This window comes from Globicephala melas, chromosome 4 (genome assembly GCF_963455315.2).
Source record: "Globicephala melas chromosome 4, mGloMel1.2, whole genome shotgun sequence".
NCBI lineage: Eukaryota > Metazoa > Chordata > Mammalia > Artiodactyla > Delphinidae > Globicephala > Globicephala melas.
Window position 1 is genome coordinate 3,872,572 of NC_083317.1, and position 18,467 is coordinate 3,891,038.

At 54.0% G+C, this 18,467-nt stretch overlaps 1 protein-coding gene across 5 annotated transcripts in view; it reads left to right on the forward strand.

Annotated features, from left to right (window-relative positions):
* Positions 1-14,126, forward strand: part of PRDM15 (PR/SET domain 15) — a 59,182-nt gene extending 45,056 nt beyond the window's left edge. For 4 of the 5 annotated variants that reach the window (XM_060297776.1, XM_060297778.1, XM_060297777.1 and 1 more), the window contains 6 exons: positions 1,678-1,809; positions 3,373-3,456; positions 3,829-4,004; positions 7,762-7,842; positions 9,614-9,823; positions 10,637-14,126. In XM_060297776.1, coding sequence (XP_060153759.1) covers positions 1,678-1,809; positions 3,373-3,456; positions 3,829-4,004; positions 7,762-7,842; positions 9,614-9,823; positions 10,637-11,107 — 1,154 coding nt within the window. In that variant the 3' untranslated portion in view covers positions 11,108-14,126. Of the gene's footprint in view, positions 1-1,677; positions 1,810-3,372; positions 3,457-3,828; positions 4,005-4,140; positions 6,546-7,761; positions 7,843-9,613; positions 9,824-10,636 lie in introns of those variants that run through there. The other variant, XM_060297780.1, reaches the window with a different exon arrangement.
* Positions 14,127-18,467: the final 4,341 nt, after the last annotated feature.

Below are 18,467 nucleotides of genomic sequence, written 5' to 3' on the forward strand. Positions count from 1 at the left end.
TATTGAAAAAGTAACCCAGGCCAAAAAGCAAAAAAAAAATTTTTTTGACACAAATGGATATGCAAAGTAAAGTTATTCCCACCTCGGACCTCAGTTATACCCTTCAAAAGCAGCATTTGATTGTTGTGCACCGACATTTCTAGAAGTTTCCACGCATGTCAGCACTGGCCCTGCTGGCTGGAGCTCCAGCTGCAGCCCCCGTCTTTGCTGCAGCAAGCCCAGCCCCTTTCCCTCAGAGCTAGAGCCAGTTAGAGGTGGGAAGGGGTGTAGGTAGACAGGTGTGGTGGGCCGTCCACCCAGCTGGGCAGGGGGCAACCACCCCTGAGACCTGAGTGTTGTTCAGTGAGCCCTGGCAGGTCAGGGAGGGGCGCCCAGGGTGGGCGCTGAGGTCCGTGGCACATCTTGTGTTATATACATTTTTATATCTGAAGTGTATTTAATGTTTAGTTTCATGATTTCTTTCATGACTTCTGAATACTTTAAATATAATGCAGGTGTTAACACTTGGGTTACCGTATTTATTTTCCATAATCCTAAACTATCAGTGGTCATTTTACTTTGATATTATGATCACTGGCACATACAAGCAGATGCTTGTGCTTACCTGTTCTTTCCATCCCTTACTTTTTATTTACTTCCGTATCCATCGTGGTGACCTTTTCATATCAGGCAAATATGGCCCTAATTTTCCCCTCAAAACCTTGACAGGATTCCATCCTGTGGATTCCTACAACCAGACCCTTTCATTTATATCTTCAGGGGTTTTTGCTGTGCAGTCTTTTATCATTCCAAGTGATGTTGCAGGAAATGCCCTTCTTATTGTCAGTACTTTACATTTTCCCCCCAAGTTCTGGACCTGACCGGGTCCTATTCAAACGGGAAGCTGTAGAAGTAATGAGAGTCCCATCACCTGGCAGCAGAGACCCCTGTGCCATGCCTGGTGGGTTTCCACGTATCGCACTAGTAGCCGAGGGTACACAGGAAGATTTGTTCAAAACACTTCACGCACCATGAGATGCTAAGGCCGCCCCCCAGGCGCCCTTTGCCCACAGACCCTGCAGCCCCCCTTCCTGTCCAGCACTGCCCCCCTGGTGGGTCTCCTGGCCTGAGACCCTCCACCACTGATTCAAACCCTAAACCAGGCTCTTTCCTTCTTCAGCGCCTGAGTTAGGGAGGTTTTAGCATATTTCACTCCTCTCCGCCAGTGTTGACTTCGTTACATTAACCTGAAGGTAGATGGAAAGTCTGTGTTTGGACCTTTAAGTATCTAATCTTAATTAACACTTACATCACCAAGATCAACATTGGACTTCAGGAGACTTGGAGCCGCCTACCAGCTGAGTCAGTTGGGTCACAGTGGTTAGATGCGCACGGCTACCCGCAGCTCCTGTTGCTGGGAGCGCTGACCGTGCAGGCTGGGCGGGCGCCCGCCGAGACGGGCTGTCTGGAAGTGGCCTCCGAGGACACATGGCCCGCCTCACGGCGGGTGGAGGGGGCCCTCTCGGAGACGAGCCCCCGCGCCCTGTCCCTCCTTGCTCTCACCCCGACCTGTGTGTGCCGGGGCGAGGGGGCGGGGCGCGTGCGCCGCTGGGGTCCGTGCGCCGCTGGGGTCCGTGGCAGGGCTGGGGTCCGTGGCAGGGCTGGGGCCCTCGAAGAGCCGCCGCGCTCCGTCCGCAGGCATGAAGACCAAGCACGCGCTGCGCCACCACATGAAACTGCACAAGGGCATCAAGGAGTACGAGTGCAGGGAGTGCCACCGCAAGTTCGCGCAGAAGGTCAACATGCTCAAGCACTACAAGCGGCACACGGGTGAGTCAGCCCCGGCCGCGGCGCCCTCGCGGAGGGACCAGGCCAGCGGTGCAGGCGCAGCTCGGGGAAGCGCCGCCGCTGCCCCTCGCGGCCTTTAGCCCCCAGCACGCCCCGGGCTTCCTGACTGAGCTCTCGGAGGTGGGTTGCTTAGGTGGCCGGTTTCTCAGAAGCTCCCGGTCCCTGCAAGCGCCCTCCATCCTTGTGCGGCCTCACGGAGCTCGGGTTACCGCCCGGCTAGCTGTCCTCAACGCCTTCCCATCCACTCAGCCGTCGCCCTGCAGGAGCGTGTGAGGGAGAAACCATCAGACGAGGGCCCGGGGCGTGTGTACACGCCGGTCATCCTGTCGTCTGGGTGTGTCCATCAGTAGGGCAGTGGCTAAATTATGGTGTGTTCACCATGAGGGACAGTGCACCCCTGCAAGTGATGGAATCGTATGTTAAGTTACGCAGACGTTCGTGGTCCAGTGGGAGAGAAACCAGCCTCTACAACAAATGAGTTCATTGTCTTATAAAACATTTGTGTGTGGATGAACGTGTGTGTATAAGTGGATTAAGATCGACAGCGGAGTGAGAGACGGTTATCCCTGGGTGATGGAGTTGTGTCTCAAGTTTCTGGTAGGAGCCTCTGGTTGGTTCTGTGTTCTCCCTAAAACGCACCTGAGTCCTGCCACTGCCTGGCCCAGCTCACCTGTGCGCCCACCTCTCTCACTGCCCCCAGGGCTGTCCAGGCCACCACGCAGGTCTGCTTTGGGTCCCCCTGGAGTGCCAGCCCCCAGGGCACTGGGCTTTCACAAAAGTGTGCTGCCCTTCTCTTCCTGGGGAAACTCATCCGTTTCACTTCCCCTTTTCTGGGAAGCGTTCTCCCCCGGGACTGAGTCCTGCACCACCTCTCGGGTCTCACAACACTGCACCTGCTGGGCTGTAGTGGCCTCTGGCCTCCAAAAGCCACAGTGAGCATACGAGGGGTTCGCCGAATACAGGGCCAAGATAAGTCCAAGATGAGTGGACCCTGAAAATCACTTACCTAGTTTTCCACTTGGGGGGAAACCTTTATTTAAAAGGCGTTCTAAGGACCACTTTCTTGTCAGTTTGGGGAGAGAAACAGTGCGATCGATGCCTGGATGCTTCCTGGGCGGGTTGCAGGCAGGCAAGGTGGTCACCCCAGACCGAGTGACTGATCTGAACACTCAGGACTGGAGTGAAGCGGGCGGAAGCCTTAAACGTGTCATAAACGTGGCCCTGCCTTCCCTGGTCGCGAGCTGTGCAGAGTAAGCTCACTGAATCGGATTCTGCTGAGACTGTGGCAGTCTGAGGGCCTCGGGCTGAAACTGTCCTTGTCACCCCTTCTGCGGAAGGAGCTCGCCTGGGTGCCAGCCATAGGGTAGCTTTCAAGCCACAGTGTGCCGGTCGCGTGTGGGAATGAACACTTACTGTCTGCTCTCTCCTGGTAATTTACCTCCCGTGCAGCTTCTGCAAAAGCAGAAATGTGTCAAGGACGAGACAGCTTCTGTGTGTAGTTAAAACACTCGTGAAACGTGAAATTAAGTGTGCCTTTTTCTGCAGGGATTAAAGATTTCATGTGCGAACTGTGCGGAAAAACTTTCAGTGAGAGAAACACGATGGAGACACACAAGCTCATCCACACGGGTAAGCGGGGCACCTGGGGACCGGCCGGCCGCCCGCCGCGGGCTCCGCTGAGGCCATCGGAGCGTGCGCGGTGGGGATGGCATGGCTGTGATGCTGTTGGTAGGCCTTTTCAGATGTTGTGGTGCTGTTCTGCCTTAACGATGGCCCTTTGCCCCCAAAATGTCAGCCCATCATAATTTTCGGACATTGTCCGAAACTTGAATTTTCGGATATTGGAGTAGCAACTGGGCTCCAGGAGGGGAGGAGGCCGCGCTGCCTGTCCCGCGGCCTGACCACCGGGTGGGTGACCCGGCCGGCGACCCTGGCCGCACGTGCAGAGGCTGACCCCGCTCACCACCCGTGCTTTCTCTTCTGCCCCGTGCGTGTGGGAAGTGGGCAAGCAGTGGACGTGCTCCGTGTGCGACAAGAAGTACGTCACCGAGTACATGCTGCAGAAGCACGTGCAGCTCACCCACGACAAGGTAGAGGCCCAGAGCTGCCAGCTGTGCGGGACCAAGGTGTCCACCAGGGCTTCCATGAGCAGACACATGCGGCGCAAGCACCCCGAGGTGAGCCTGGGCGGGCGACCCTCTGCCTGCCTCCCCCCGCCTCCCCGCGCAGGCCCGGCCCCTCTGCCTTCTGCCCGGTGGCGGCTCCTGCCCAGAGACCCCGCCACGCTGGCTCACCATCCCTGCCCCCGCGCAGGCCCGTGGTTCCTCCAGGCGGGGCCCAGGCCTGGCAACTCCCCTCCGCCTGCGCGCTGACGGCGCTGAACGAGTGAGTGAACAGAAGAGCCTGGAACGTGTTTTTTGCTGAGGTTATAAATTACATTCTCGCTGGAATTACAACGAGACGGGAGTATGACCCTGACCCCTCCCCCTTTCCTCCCTTTGGGCAACTAAAAAAGATTCAGGACGGGAGCCTCCGTGTGGTGTTAGGGGCTGATTAGAAGGTGGCCCTGGGGACCAACAGGGAGAAGCTGTATTGAGGCAGATAGACCCTGGCTCACCCGTGGGCTGGTTCTAAAGGCAGGTCCAGCGCACTGAAGAATTTAATGCTTTTTAAAAAGAAGTAAACTGAAAAGCAAAGCTAGAAGAAAGTACGGGAAAATAGCTATATCACTGAAGGGTGGAAACTTTCTAAGCGCAAAAGCGGTGAGAGGAGTCTCGAACAAACGATTTGACTAAGCGGCATAACATTTAGAACTTCTGTAGGTCAAAGGGAAAACGGAAAAAATGTGGTAAGATATTACTACCGTTAACAGATAGAAACTGTTAACGTTAAAGGTAATATGGATTCCATGAGTAGAACACAAAGAACCCAGTGTGTCCACGGAGATTCATGAAAGCGAACACCTGTGGTTAAGACACAGGAGAAAGCCTTTAACAGTAGAGGTGCGATCCTTCCTCCGTTGAATTAGAGGAGGTTCTTAGATTCAAAATGCCTGTGCTGCGGGCGTGAGCCGGGTGCCCGGCCGTGGCGTGTCCTCCTGGGGGGTAGCGTAACCATCCCTCCAGTGTTTTATATAAATGACTACTTGGACCCCTCAGCGTCCTGCAAGGGGAATGTGATTAAGTTAGTGGTAGTTCAGTGACGTGCCTGAATGTGACGTGTTTGCAGAGAACCCTGAGTGAAAGCGGGAGTGTTTGCTGTAAGAAAGCCGTACACGCCGTGCGTGTACCGCGTGTGTATACACTATGTCATTCACGTTGTGTGTGTTTATGGGATACTCACGTATGTAATATAAGTGGGGTGGGCGAAACGAGAAAGGACGACAACATTACACGGTGGTCTTCCCCTGGCGTTGAAGTTTTGGTTATTTCTTCGCTTGTTCTCCGTTTTAAGTAATTTACTCTAGTGAACGTGGGTTACTTTCGCAATTGTACAAGCCCCTCTGCCTCGTTTGGGTGGCAAGTGCGTCTTTTTCTGCGTCACCTTGACCCTGAGCTCTGGGGACCCCGAGGAGCTGGGGCTCCACCTGCTTCGCTGTCCTCACTCCTGGCCTTTTCCACCTAGTGGCCAGCTAGCGTTTCCACCTAGAAAAACAAAGTTGGGAGAGCAGGAGCCCAAAGAGTCAACATCCACCCGCTGCCCAGTGTCGGCAGACGGCGCCCTCCAGGCCTCGGGGCCCAGGGCCGGCGCTGCAGGCTCCCCCGGGGGCTCGTGACGTGTGGGAGTGATTTCTTGGTGACGTGTGGGTGTTTGTAGCTACACGTGCTAACCGCGCACAGCAGTTTTTGCAGACGGGTTGTGTGATGCGCGTTGCTGGGTGCGGGAGTCCTTGTGGGCGCGGAGCAGCTCGGCAGACGCTTCCGTCTGGTTGACGGTCGCTTCCTAGCCAGCCCCTCTGTACGGCCACCTCTTCCTCTCACGCCCACCATGCCGGCGGCACAGCGCTCTAGAGGGGACGCCAGCTCACGGAGGGCTCCCCTGTCGGGCTCTGTTCTCAGTCCCTTTTGTCTCTGAAGCCTTCAGCCTCTTCCCCCGTTGATCCTCTGATGTTTCTCTGTCATTTCCTCCTGTGTTTTTCAAACAGATGCAGTTAAGTGCCTGCAGGGATGAGCGCTGGTGACCGGCCGGACAGGGTGCGCCCCGTCCTCCTGGACCGACCGTCTAGGGTGGGAGACGGGGGGTGGGTAGGACGCAGACAAGTCAGACAGAGAGGAAGAGATGGAGTGAGGCCGAGGGAGGGCTCTGCTGCCGTGTGGGTGCCACCCTGGGTCCCGGCTGTGCAGGGGTGCGGGGCAGGGGGCCACGCAGTGCTGGGCACAGACTCGGGGGCAGGGGTCCCGTGGAGGCCGGCTAAGGTGTTAAGCGTAAACCGCTTTCACACATTGGAGACCTTTCAGAATTGATGCGATTTTATCATTTCAAGGTATGGTCTTTCCCTCTGCTTTGAGTGAACGTTACATTCAAAAAAATTCAAACACACACAGTGCTTTGCATGCGTGGTCTTCTCTCCGAATAAGAGCGAAGCCAGCAGATGCTTCCCTGGTTGTTCTTCGTGGCATGAGCTTCCAGACCGTGTGACTAGGACGCTGATGATGTCGTCGTTGATGATGGCGGTGGTGGTGACAGTGACGGTGATGGAGGTGATGGTGGTGATGACAGTGATGGAGGTGGGGGTGACAGTGACGGTGGTGGAGGTGATGGTGGTGGTGACAGTGATGGAGGTGGGGGTGACAGTGACGGTGGTGACAGCGGTGGAGGCGCTGATGGTGAGGGTGGGAGAGGACGGTGGCATCTGCCCGCTGTGACTAAGCTTTGCGGCATCACAGTCACACTTGGGTCCTCAGCGCCACGTCAGCATTTACGTTGCAACACATGTGACCACGACCTCCTTGCTGCCCGTCCTTTCAGAGAACGCCCAGCCCTGGTGTTGGAACCTAAGTCCAGAAATGCAGCTCCCCGTCATTCTGCTTAAATGAGCCACACCCGCTATGTATAGCCTATAATTTGGTTCTTAATTTTTTTTGACCAAGAATGTAGAGATGCTTGCAGAGCCATTGGGCTGAAGAGCCCGTGCAGACACTTTCCTGGTCTCCCTGCTCTCGTATAGTCTTTGCACAGCACTTCCCTTCTTCAGCAACTGCCCGTTTCCACACCTCCCTCCCAGGGATTCCGTTCTCTCTGCGCTCAGGGTCCGTCGCCCCACCTGTGATTTGTTCACTTAAGTGATCGCAGTCACGGTACAGCCGGCGTCGGCAGGTGTGCGGGTCAGGTTCAGGGAAGACCGGGTGGACCCCAGGCGTGTGTCCTGGCGTAAGGGTCTGCGTGCTGGGGACCGGCCGGTGCGGCTCACAGGTGCACTTCATCAGAAATGACCAATGAAACTACCCGGACTTCTCTACTTTTCAGGTAGAAAAGTCACGTGTGTACAGTGTAAATGTCTCATTCTCGATGGTTCCTTGTAGAACAGGTTTCCTGTATCTTATCCCGCTCCGCTCTCGGTTTGAAAGAACAAGATTGAGTGAGAATGCACTATGCACTATGCACTGTGCATGTTAGTGTTTTCACTAAACTAAAAGGGAAGGCATAGTCTCCACCCTCGAGCGGTGGACAGTGCGGTGACACACGGACAGGGGCGAGGTAACACCCCCGTGTGTGAGAGCACAGCAGAAACTTGAAGAGAGGGGGCCTGGGAGGAGGGAAGGAGAGCCCGGACGGGACTGTGGAATCCAGGTTTTCAAGACCCGAGCAGGGCCCGTGAGGGCGTGGGCGCCTTTGAGGGTGGCTGCCTGTCGGCGCGTGTCTGGGTCCCGCCTGACCTGAGCCTCGGCCTTTGGGCGTGGTGTCCCGGGCTCACCGCCCTGTGGTCACTCCTAGGTCCTGGCCGTGAGGATCGACGACCTGGACCACCTCCCCGAGACCACCACCATCGACGCCTCCTCCATCGGTATCGTCCAGGTGAGCCCGGCGCACGCGGGGCCCGGGACGTCTCACCCAAGGGGCCCCGGCAGGTGTCCTGAGCAGCCTTTGGGGAAAAACCCCATGTTTCACGCTCGTTTGCCTCTGTTTTATTGGTTGGTCGTCACCCCAGGAGCCTTTTAGTTTCTGTAAAAGTTTCTAGAATTTCAGTTTTCTGAATCCTGACATGTCTCCTTTTAGAGAATAGATGGTTTCTTAAGTCACAGTCAGTAGAGAGCGTGTGTACACGTGCGTACGTGTGTGTACAGAGAGAATTAGGTTTATTTTAAGGACTTGGTGCCCACGAGTGTGGAGCTGGCAAGTCCAGAGCTTTCAGGACGGGCCGGAGGGTGGAGACCCAGGAGGAGTTGATGCTGTGCCCGGGGTCCATCTGGAGACAGAGTTCCCGCTTCCCCTGGGAGCTTCAGGCTTTCCTCTCGAGGCCTTCGCCCGACGGGACGAGGCCCACCCGCATTGCAGAGGGCGCTCTGCATGACTCAGTACCCACCGATGTCAGCGTTAATCACATCTGAAAGATCCCTTCACGGCAGCCTCTAGACTGGTGTTCAGCCACCCAGCCGGGCGCCCGAGCCCAGCCACGCTGACACTTAAACTTAAGCATCACAGGTGTTTCCAGAAAAGCTTATTAGCACAATTAGATTATTAGAAGCAAAATAACTTTCAACGTATTAGGTGAACTTACTTTTAAAAGGAATTTTTAGTCAGTAGCTTTATATAAAGAGTTTCTCTTATTTTATTTTATTTTTTTGTGGTACGCGGGCCTCTCACCGTTGTGGCCTCTCCCGTTGCGGAGCACAGGCTCCGGACGCGCAGGCTCAGCGGCCATGGCTCACCGGCCCAGCCGCTCCGCGGCATGTGGGATCTTCCCGGACCGGGGCACGAACCCGCGTCCCCCGCATCGGCAGGCGGACTCTCAACCACTGCGCCAGCAGGGAAGCCCAGCTTCTCTTCTTTTAAAGGAAACGTGTCATGCTCTCGGTTATTTTAAAATCACGTTTCTACCTCTGTGTTTTGCAACGGAGCTTTGGGCGCGGCGCTCAGCAGCCGGGTTGTACTGAACCGCCGTGCCCCACGCCTCAGCAGCCCCGGAGGGCCAGGACCACGCCCACCCTGGCCGGGGCAACCCCTCCTCAGGGTCTGCCTGCCGCTGGGTGGGAGCAAGTCTCATGGATGGCACCAAGGACCAGGAGGGAGGAGAGCCTTGCTGGCCACCGTGACTCAGCGGCCTCCGTGATGCTGGGCCAGCCCAGCTGTAGGTCGGAAAACAGGCCACACTTAGCAGCTCAAGAAGACGTGTGCAGGGCACCCGTCTGGGGTCGCCATTACCGCCGGGCCCTGTTTGCTGTCCCCAGAAAAGGTGACTGCACAGTTCTTGCGGTCAGCCTCATTTTGATCCAAGATTGTGTCTGCAGTGAATCTGTTTCAGCCAGGGGATGAGAGTCCTGATGTGAAAGCATTTTTCAGTCTCAGACTGAGCTCAACAGGGCTGAAACAGTGGCTCAAAAAATCTGCTTTTAGAGATGTTTCTATTTCAGCACAAAATGTGGGTTTTAAAAATATGACTGGTATCTAAAATCCTTCACCTGAAAGAAAAGCAACTGAAACCAACAGGAACTTGCCCCCGTCCTTAGAAGTGCAAGTTAGCAGACAAGCCTGATCACCTGGTGTCCAGGAACAGGGCCGGGCCGCGCTGGCCGCTTCGGGGCCACGGCCCGTTGACCCGCTGTTGTCACGCCTTCTCTTCCTGCAGCCTGAGCTGAGCCTGGGGCAGGAGGATCTGGCGGAAGGGAAGCACGTGAAAGCCGCCAGGAGGACTCACAAGAGGAAGCAGAAGCCAGAGGACGAGGCCGGGGCCACGGGGCCCGAGGAGGCCACCTTCAGCGAGTTCTCGGAGAAGGAGGCCACGTTCTCGGGCGGCGTCGGGGACGAGACCAGCTCCGCCGTGCAGAGCATCCAGCAGGTCGCCGCTCCCCGTGCAGGGCTGGGGGCCCCGGGCGTGGGGGGCCTGGACTCTGGCCGTGGCCAGCACGTGCCCCGTTTCCCAGCTTAGACCCAGAAGTCACCGCCATCCTCCCGGGTTGGGAACGGGGCTGCGTCTAGTTTGGGGAGGTTCTCAATGGCCTGAGCATGCCGGCCAGTCAGGCAGGGCCCGACTCTGCATGCCAGGGCGTGTGGCCGGCCAGCCTGCTGCTTTTAACCAAGGCTTCCCCGCTGGGGTTTCGAGGCCCCCAGCTCCTGGTCGGCGTGTGTCGGGCGCCACTCCCCTCCCCTGACTGGCGCTGGTCGCCCTGGTTGCAGACGTTCCTGCGTTGCAGCCCTGTCTGTGGGGAGGAGCATGGCTTGCTTTTTCATTTATTAGCTCCGGCACTGCACATTGGTTCACTGCCCTTTTGACCTTTACAGTTGGGATTTCCATTTACCATCATCACTTCACAGAATTTAAGAGACAGTGAAGAATGTGCTCTGTTTTTCTCATTACTTTCTTCTGTTTTTTTTCCTAGCTACGGAAACCCTTTGATTTTCAGTTCCAGCTGATGGCCTCGGTGACGGTGTCTGTATCTTGTTTCTCTCTTTCACTAGAATTCTTTTTCCAGGAAAAATGAACTTGGTTTAATCTCTCAGCAGCAGGTGTTTTAACTCCTTCCTTTGGGCCAGGGGTGTGATGATTCCAGCGTCACGAGATGGCCTCCGTGACAAAGTACAGCACAGGAAGCTGCTCATGTTCTCAATTCTGCAGGAACTAACGGTCCCATGTTGTGCGTGACTCTTCCAGGTGGTGGTGACGCTGGGCGACCCCAATGTGACCACCCCGTCGAGCTCCGTCGGCCTGACCAACATCACCGTGACCCCCATCACCACCGCGGCCGGGACTCAGTTTACCAACCTCCAGCCGGTGGCCGTCGGGCACCTGACCACCCCGGAGCGCCAGCTGCAGCTGGACAACTCCATCCTGACCGTGACCTTTGACACTGTCAGCGGCTCTGCCATGCTGCACAACCGCCAGAACGACCTCCAGATCCACCCCCAGCCGGAAGCCTCGAATCCGCAGTCGGTGGCCCACTTCATCAACCTGACCACCCTGGTCAACTCCATCACGCCCCTGGGGAGCCAGCTCGGCGAGCAGCCTCCGCTCACCTGGCGGGCGGTGCCCCAGACAGACGTGCTGCCGGCCCCGGCCCCCGCCTCGCAGGCCGCCCAGCCCCCGGTGCCGGCCGAGCAGCAGCCGCAGATGTACAGCTACTGAGTCACCCTGCGGGGACCTGGGGGAGAACCACGGGCAGGCGGTCCGGTTCTGTTTTTATTTGAGATTTGTTTGCTGGATACCAAACAAAAAAACAAAACACCGCACGTTGCAGCATCAGGAAGGTTGACGTAGCTTTTGCAGCGTCATCTCCAAATTCACCAACAGCCATCGCAGTCTGTCAGCTGAGCTCACAAGTGACCCCGAGCAGGTCCCCCTGAGGCCCGATGTGCTCTGCGCGGCAAGGCCAGGCCCCCAGGCTTCCCCCCCGGAAGGCGGATGGGCGCAGGGTTTGGGAAAAGGAAACCCAGGGAGGAGCAGCGTGGTAAGACCCGTATGTCACCAGGGATGTAAGTGGCGTGTTTCATGTTTCCCTTTAGGGCTCCGCTACTGTGTGGAAACGTAGCCGGTTTTCTCCTGTGGCTCCTGCACGTTTTTGCTAATGAGCAGATAGGAGTTCAAGTCACGTTGACTCTCTTTGAAATTTGAGTTGAGTCGAATTCGTTCTGCACCTTTGGGCTGAAACCATGTGGGAGGATGCCCTGTGGGAGCGAACGCCCCTCCTCTGGCCTTCACGAGTTGCTCTCGGGCAAGGGGTCGCGTGAGACTGCCGACCAAGGCACCTTAGTGATAGAATTCGTGAATCGATTCTCAGTATGCCTCTTTCCTTTTTTTTTTTTTTTTAAACTTTACCTCGAGCACGCCTTGTGTGATCGAGACTGCGGAGGCCACGTCGTTCTCTATTTTCCTCTAACACACAGAAGTCGTTTGCACTGTGGGACTGCGGGTCCACGTCCAGCTCTACGCGGCTGCCCCGATGCAGGGGCCGTGAGCCTCATGCCGGCCCCTCTGGGGGCACCTCGGGGTTGTGTCTCAGGATTCCCTGCCACCAAACGTATTTATTAGGGCTGAGGCGTAGCCAGAATCCCCCGCACTAGAGAACAGGAGAAATTCATGTCTTTTTTCTGTTTAAACTTTAAGTCCAAAGGTTGGTGTGTTTCAAGACCAGTTTTCTATAAAATGTTGAATGAACTTGGCTCTTTCCCCAAGAAAGGTATAGGTTTTTTTGAAATGTGAAGACAGTGCTATTTCCTGCCAAGTAGTATGAAAGCAGAAAGGCTATCAGCTGAGCAGTAGAAGCGTCAGTGCCCCTAATGAACGAGTGAATAAATGTGCTGAGCGACGGGAGCTCTGCCCCTCCGGGGGACGCGCTTTCACACGTGTGCGCCCGTTTCAGAAGTGGCAGGTGAGGCTCTGGACCACCAAGGTGGCAGCCAGCAGCCAGCCCTCCCACGGCGCAGCCAGGGAAACAAAGAGGCGGGCAAAGAGGCTAGATTTCTACCCTCCTGATGCTTTAACGCTGTCCAGAATGAAATGATACGTTTGTTTGCCTTACTTTGTCCTGATCAGTATTTGTCCCCGATCCTGCATTGTTTGGGAGACCATCAGTAGCAGATAAATGAGGCAGAATAACCTTACGCTGCTAGTGAGGCTACAGACGACCTGTTATGCAAAATGCAACGTTCTCAGCACTTCGCTTCATTCCAAATCGCACGATTTTGAGGAGGGGGCTAGGCTTTGATTTGTGCAATACATGCTTTCGTGAACTAAGTTCATCACCCACGCGGCATGTGAAAGGGGCTTCAGGATTCGCCCTCCACACCCAGCTCACCGGTAACTCCCGACGACTCGCACCTCTGAATTGGTAGTGGGGGATTGTTTGACTTTTAATTTATGATAATTATTTTTTATGTTATTTATGTATATAATTAACTGCTTTATACCTAATAGTTTCATCAAATGAACTTGGGCTGGGGGTGATATACTTTCTAAGTATCGTCTCTGTTCTCCAAATGTAAGTGGTCCAGGTATCCGTGGCATCATCAAAAGCGCCGAGGTTCCTAAGGTATTTTCTTAAAAATCGCTGACCGTCCTTTTGCATTTGCAGAATGTAAGGGACGAAATGACCAAGTAAAAAATCCAAACATGATTGAACACCCGCTAGCATTTATCTTTTATTCCTCTCCCCTATGAAACAAAGGCCTTTTAAATCACAATTTTATTTTTTTAAGAGAAGTTGTTTTTATGCTTAGAGTAAGAACGCATCAGATGTCTTTAAAGAACCTGATTTAGGTTGTGTGGCCCCAGTGTACCTCCCGCCGTTTATTTAACTACACAGATGCTTAATCATACTTCCTGTTATAATAAGAACTCTAAATAAAAATCAAATTGACTCCTGAGTTTTCTGTAGAAATATTTGGTCTAATAGGGTGACTGTCTGAGGCAAAATAGGTTCGTGTTGTCTTAAAACGGTTGCTATGAATTTGCATATAAGACACTGGGAAGCAAAAAATAAAAAGTACTACTCAGCCCAAAGAGTTACCAGCTGTAGACTGTTCCGCACCTCTGTCGCTGTTTCCTGATGGAAAAGATTTACTTTTTTTAACTGATCCCAGTGCACAGCTGTATCCATAGGAGGAAATTGGATGGAGCCGTTGTCACCACTGAGCTCTGTGAATCCCTCGAGGTTATTCTAAATTAATAAACAGAAGATGCTTGGTTTTGGCCGGTGAATTTGTGAAGTTGTGTCGTTCTGTGCCATCTGACGGTGTAAGCCTTGCAGAGCAGGCCCCCGGGATTGCGTGTCCCTGAGGCAAGGAGGGGACGGGGGCCCCGAGTGGGATGTGTTCCTTGTGCCGGGTGCCGCTCCACTGTGACCGACAGGGACCTGCCTTGGAGGATTCGGGGCCCGGGAGGCAGATGCACGGCCTTCACAGTCACAGTGGCCAGAGCTCGAGGCTCCCAGCTCAGGGCCGTGTCAGTGACTTTCCCGTTGGATTTTGAAATGCATCAAGGCTGAGAGGTCACGTGTATTTCGTGTCCCATTAGTTTGTATAACAACAAATAAAAGTTGCCATGAGCTGTGTTTTTCCATTGCTGGCCCTCTGCTCAGACTGCCCGTTCCAAGTAGTGGACACACGGTATATTTTGAGAACGGTTGTAATTCCCGTGTAGTTCAGACCCTGTGAAATGTTTGGATTATTTTAAATGACCCAAACATTGAAAATAAACAAGATACTGAGATATCAGAAGCTTTCACAAGGGTTTGTTTGTTTGTTTAAAAGCAACAAAGCAGGGCTTCCCTGGTGGCGCAGTGGTTGAGAGTCCGCCTGCTGATGCAGGGGACATGGGTTCGTGCCCCGCTCCGGGAGGATCCCCCATGCCGCGGAGCGGCTGGGCCCGTGAGCCATGGCCGCTGAGCCTCTGCGTCTGGAGCCTGTGCTCCGCAACGCGAGAGGCCACAGCAGTGAGAGGCCCGCGTACCGCAAAAAAAAAAAAAAAAAAAGCAACAAAGCAGTGGTTGTAGCATTTTTTTGTAAAGCTTAGATGGAGGGAACAGACACAAAAAAAGATGAGCAGCCAGAGAGAGGGGAGAACTTAGTAAGCAAGGCGTTCCTTAGGGCACGTGGTCTGGAAGAATCCCTCATTTTATTGATCAAATAATGATATGTTCCTATTTGTTAGGAAGAGTCATCTTAAAGTTATGAAACACCTGGAGTGTCATCCGATCTTCTAAGGATTTGAATTATGAGAACCTTGTTTTAGGTACTTCAGTTGTATCTTAGAGAACAGCTGGTAGCAGCTAATTCTTCTGCCAGTGAATAGGGTTCACCCCCTCAATGTCCAACCAATTGTGAGCATGTTCTTGTATGTGCAGCAAATTCCAATAGAAAGGGGGAGACCGCTGGGCCACTGGCTGCTTCCCCTTGTGGGTGTTTGCACCTGGCTTGAGCGACCCCACATCAGGAGGTCCTAGTCCTGGAATGACAGCCAATGATCTGACCTGCGTGCGCTGCAGGCAGCAGAATTACCTGGGTGACCCGCACAACGAGCTGGCTGGGACCACCCCTCCCCCGCCAAGCCCTGGTACCCATGGACCTGAGGCTTCTCCTCCCTGAGCCGGGACCTGTGGCTCCCCGGGGTCCTGCAGTCCCAGGTGCAGGCTGCTGGCATCCAGACAACACTTGAGGGCAGGCGCCCCACATCCAGACTGCCTTGGCACCAAGCCTCCAGCTCTTCCTCGATGACCGGTCTGTCTGCCCACATTTGCTCCATAAGGAGGGAGACGGACGCCCCTCTCCATGGGAAGGTGTCCCTTCAATGGGACACAGACCCACCCTGAGTGTCTGCAGAGAGCCCGGCCCAGCATACTTCCCGGGGAGAGTGAGGGTGCAGGACCTGGGGCTTGGGGCCCGCTGTTCACTGTCTGTTCCACTTGGGCCTTTCAGCTCCTCCTGGGCACAGTGCATCACCCCCTCGCGTGACCATCTGCAGCTTGCCCTCAACCCCAGGAATTCTGTCTTCCTAGTTTTAGCTACAAAACAGAGTAGCAAGGTCACAAAGAAAGAGAAGGCATGGCCGCAGTGTTGCGGGAAATGCTCTAGAAATCCAAAAGCTGCCCTGCCGGAGTCTCCAGAATGATCCGGGGCTGGGGGTGAGGCTGCTGCCGTCAGGAGCGGCCGCCGTTTCGTCTGTGCGTTGCCATCCTCTGTTCCGGGAAGGCACACGGACTCATCCCCTGGATGTCGCCAAGGACCATCAAGCTCTCACGTCTGACCCCGGAGTTCATGACCCCTGGCCCCGAACCTGGCGCTCCCCGACTGTCCCCACTCACGGCCCACAGCCCTGCCCTCCACCTAGTCGCACGGGCAGGAGCCCAGAGCCATCCCACGCTTACACCCCCTGTGCCTTTGGGTCTGTCCGGGTGTCACCATCCCCATGACCACCTTCCCAGCTGACAGCCCCTAAGGGGCCACACAGCCCCCGCTCGTCCCCAGGAGCCCGTCCTCCACACGGTGGCCTCGTTGGCCCTTGTAAAGGTGTCATTCTGTGTGTCACCCATGCACCAAGGTCCGCGTCCTCCAACGGATCCGAAGTGCTCCCTGGACACGCCGATCCCTTCTGCGGCCTCGAGCCTGCAGGAGCTGCCCCGCCTCCTTCTTCCCCGTTCTCTCCCAGGGTCTCCGCACGCCCAGCGCCCTGACCCCCCGCTTGGTTAATGCTGCTTGGCCCTCAGATCGCGGCTCAAACGTCACTTCCTCAGAGAAGCCTCCTGGAATCCCCCGGAAGCCCTCATTTCCCACTCTGATAGCAAAGCAAGCACCGTGCGCTCCAGTCGGCAATTACGCTGGCTGTTTACTCATTCTATGAATTTGTTCCTGTCTGTGCCTCCCTGCTGTTCAGTAAGTTCCGGAAGGGCGGGGACTGTGCTTCTTCTCATCATTTCGTCATTTCCCCTGAGGCCCCCCACCCCCCGACAGTAAGCCCGAGCCACAGAGATTAATAGGCAAGTGTTTTTCCCAAGGGTGGCCACCAACGCTTTGAAGCGCTCCCCCCCAAAACCCAACTTTGCTATATCCAGTTGGAATTATCACCTGAAATTTCTGTCTTCATGAGACTCTTGGAAATCCTCATCTCCAATGACTCGATTTTATTGATAAGATTATTAATTACTTCTTCAACTTTGTTCATTAAGTTATGATTTTTGCCCCTTGTTAGCAAATAGTAAAACATAATCAAGCCTTTCGATTCTTCCTGCTTCGTGATTAATGGCAGGGGACCATTTAGCAGAAAATGGTTCCTTCTTTACAACAAGTGCTCTTCGTTATGTTAAATGATCACATAATGGAAATGGCAGTAAAGAAGACACTCATTCGACACAATCATATAGGTTTCAGGTCCAACATTGTAGTACATTTTTTTTTTTTTTTTTTTTGCGGCACGCGGGCTTCTCACTGTTGCGGCCTCTTCCATTGCGGAGCAGTCTCCGGATGCGCAGGCTCAGCGGCCATGGCTCACGGTCCCAGCCGCTCCTCGGCATGTGGGATCTTCCCAGACCGGGGTACGAACCCGTGTCCCCTGCATCGGCAGGCGGACTCTCAACCACTGCGCCACCAGGGAAGCCCCTGTAGTACATTTTTGCAGACCCTGAAGTACATGTCAGCAGGCACCCTATGGTTTTCAAACATCATATTCCCTGGACTGCCCCCATGCATGCCAATCATCCCTACATCACTTCCTAGCATCCTCGCTGTAACAGTCTATGGGACACACGTGATGAATGGAATAGAACAATGGAAGTTTTTGTTTTTTTGGAGTATAGTTGCTCTACAATGTTGTGTTAGTTTCTGCTGTATGACAAAGTGAATCAGCTCTATGTATACGTATATCCCCTCCCTCTTGGACCTCCCTCCCATCCCCTGCCATCCCGCTGGAAATTTCTAATAAATGCTATAGTGAAAAAAAAAAAAAACCCGTGCCCCGTGTTCTTAGCATCTCAGGATCCTGAGCAAAGGTCTTTTCACGCGGTTGGTTATCTTTTTGGTGGGTTGGACATTGATTTTTCGAGTTCTTTAGAAACGGAGCTGAGGTGCGTGCCCCTAGATTTTCAGCTTGCATACATCTCGTAAGCATCAGCAAAAACATAACTGAAAGGAGTCGTATTTAAACACCCTGCATGTCCATTTCAGATAAGAAGAGTGACAGCCCGAACTCCTGCTTGCTCGGGGCTCCACCAACGTCAGCTCAGCCAGTCCCTCCAACGGCCCCCTGAGATGGCTGTCGTCTCATTGTGACATGACGCGGGGTTTCTCAAGCAAAGGGTAGACTTCACTGCCAGTGAAATAGCGTTAGAAAACGTTGTCTTAATGGATCTGTAACGTCATGTGTGTGGAATTGGGTTTCTTCGCTTATATTTAGAACCGTGTCCGTACTTTTGGAGACATCGTGAATTTTTGCCTGAAGGGCCAAACAGTTCCTCTTAAGAAAAGAAGACGCCAGTGTAGCTGGCCCATACCAAGCCAGCATTCTGAGGCTTCTAAGAGCATCCCCCAGGGATTCGTCAGAAAGTTCCCAAAATAACCAGCGTCTGAATTGTGGCACCAAATAGTAGAGACTTTTTTTAAACAGAGGCCTATTTTTTTCCTTTTTATTTTTTACAAAATTGTATTGAAGTATAGTTGATTTACAATGTTGTGTTTAATTTCTGCGGCACAGCAAAGTGACTCAGTTATACCTATATATATTCTTTTTCATATTCTTTTCCATTATGGTTTCTCACAGGATATAGTTCCCTGTGCTCTACAGTAGGACCTTGTTGTGTATCCATTCTATATAGAATAGTTGGCATCTGCTGACCCCAAACTCCCAGTGCTTCCCTCCCCCACCCCTCCTCCCCCTTGGCAACCACAAATCCGTTCTCTATGTCTGTGAATCTGTTGCTGTTTCGTAGATACGTTCACTTGTGTCGTATTTTAGATTCCACATATAAGTGATGTCATATGGTATTTGTCTTTCTCTGTCT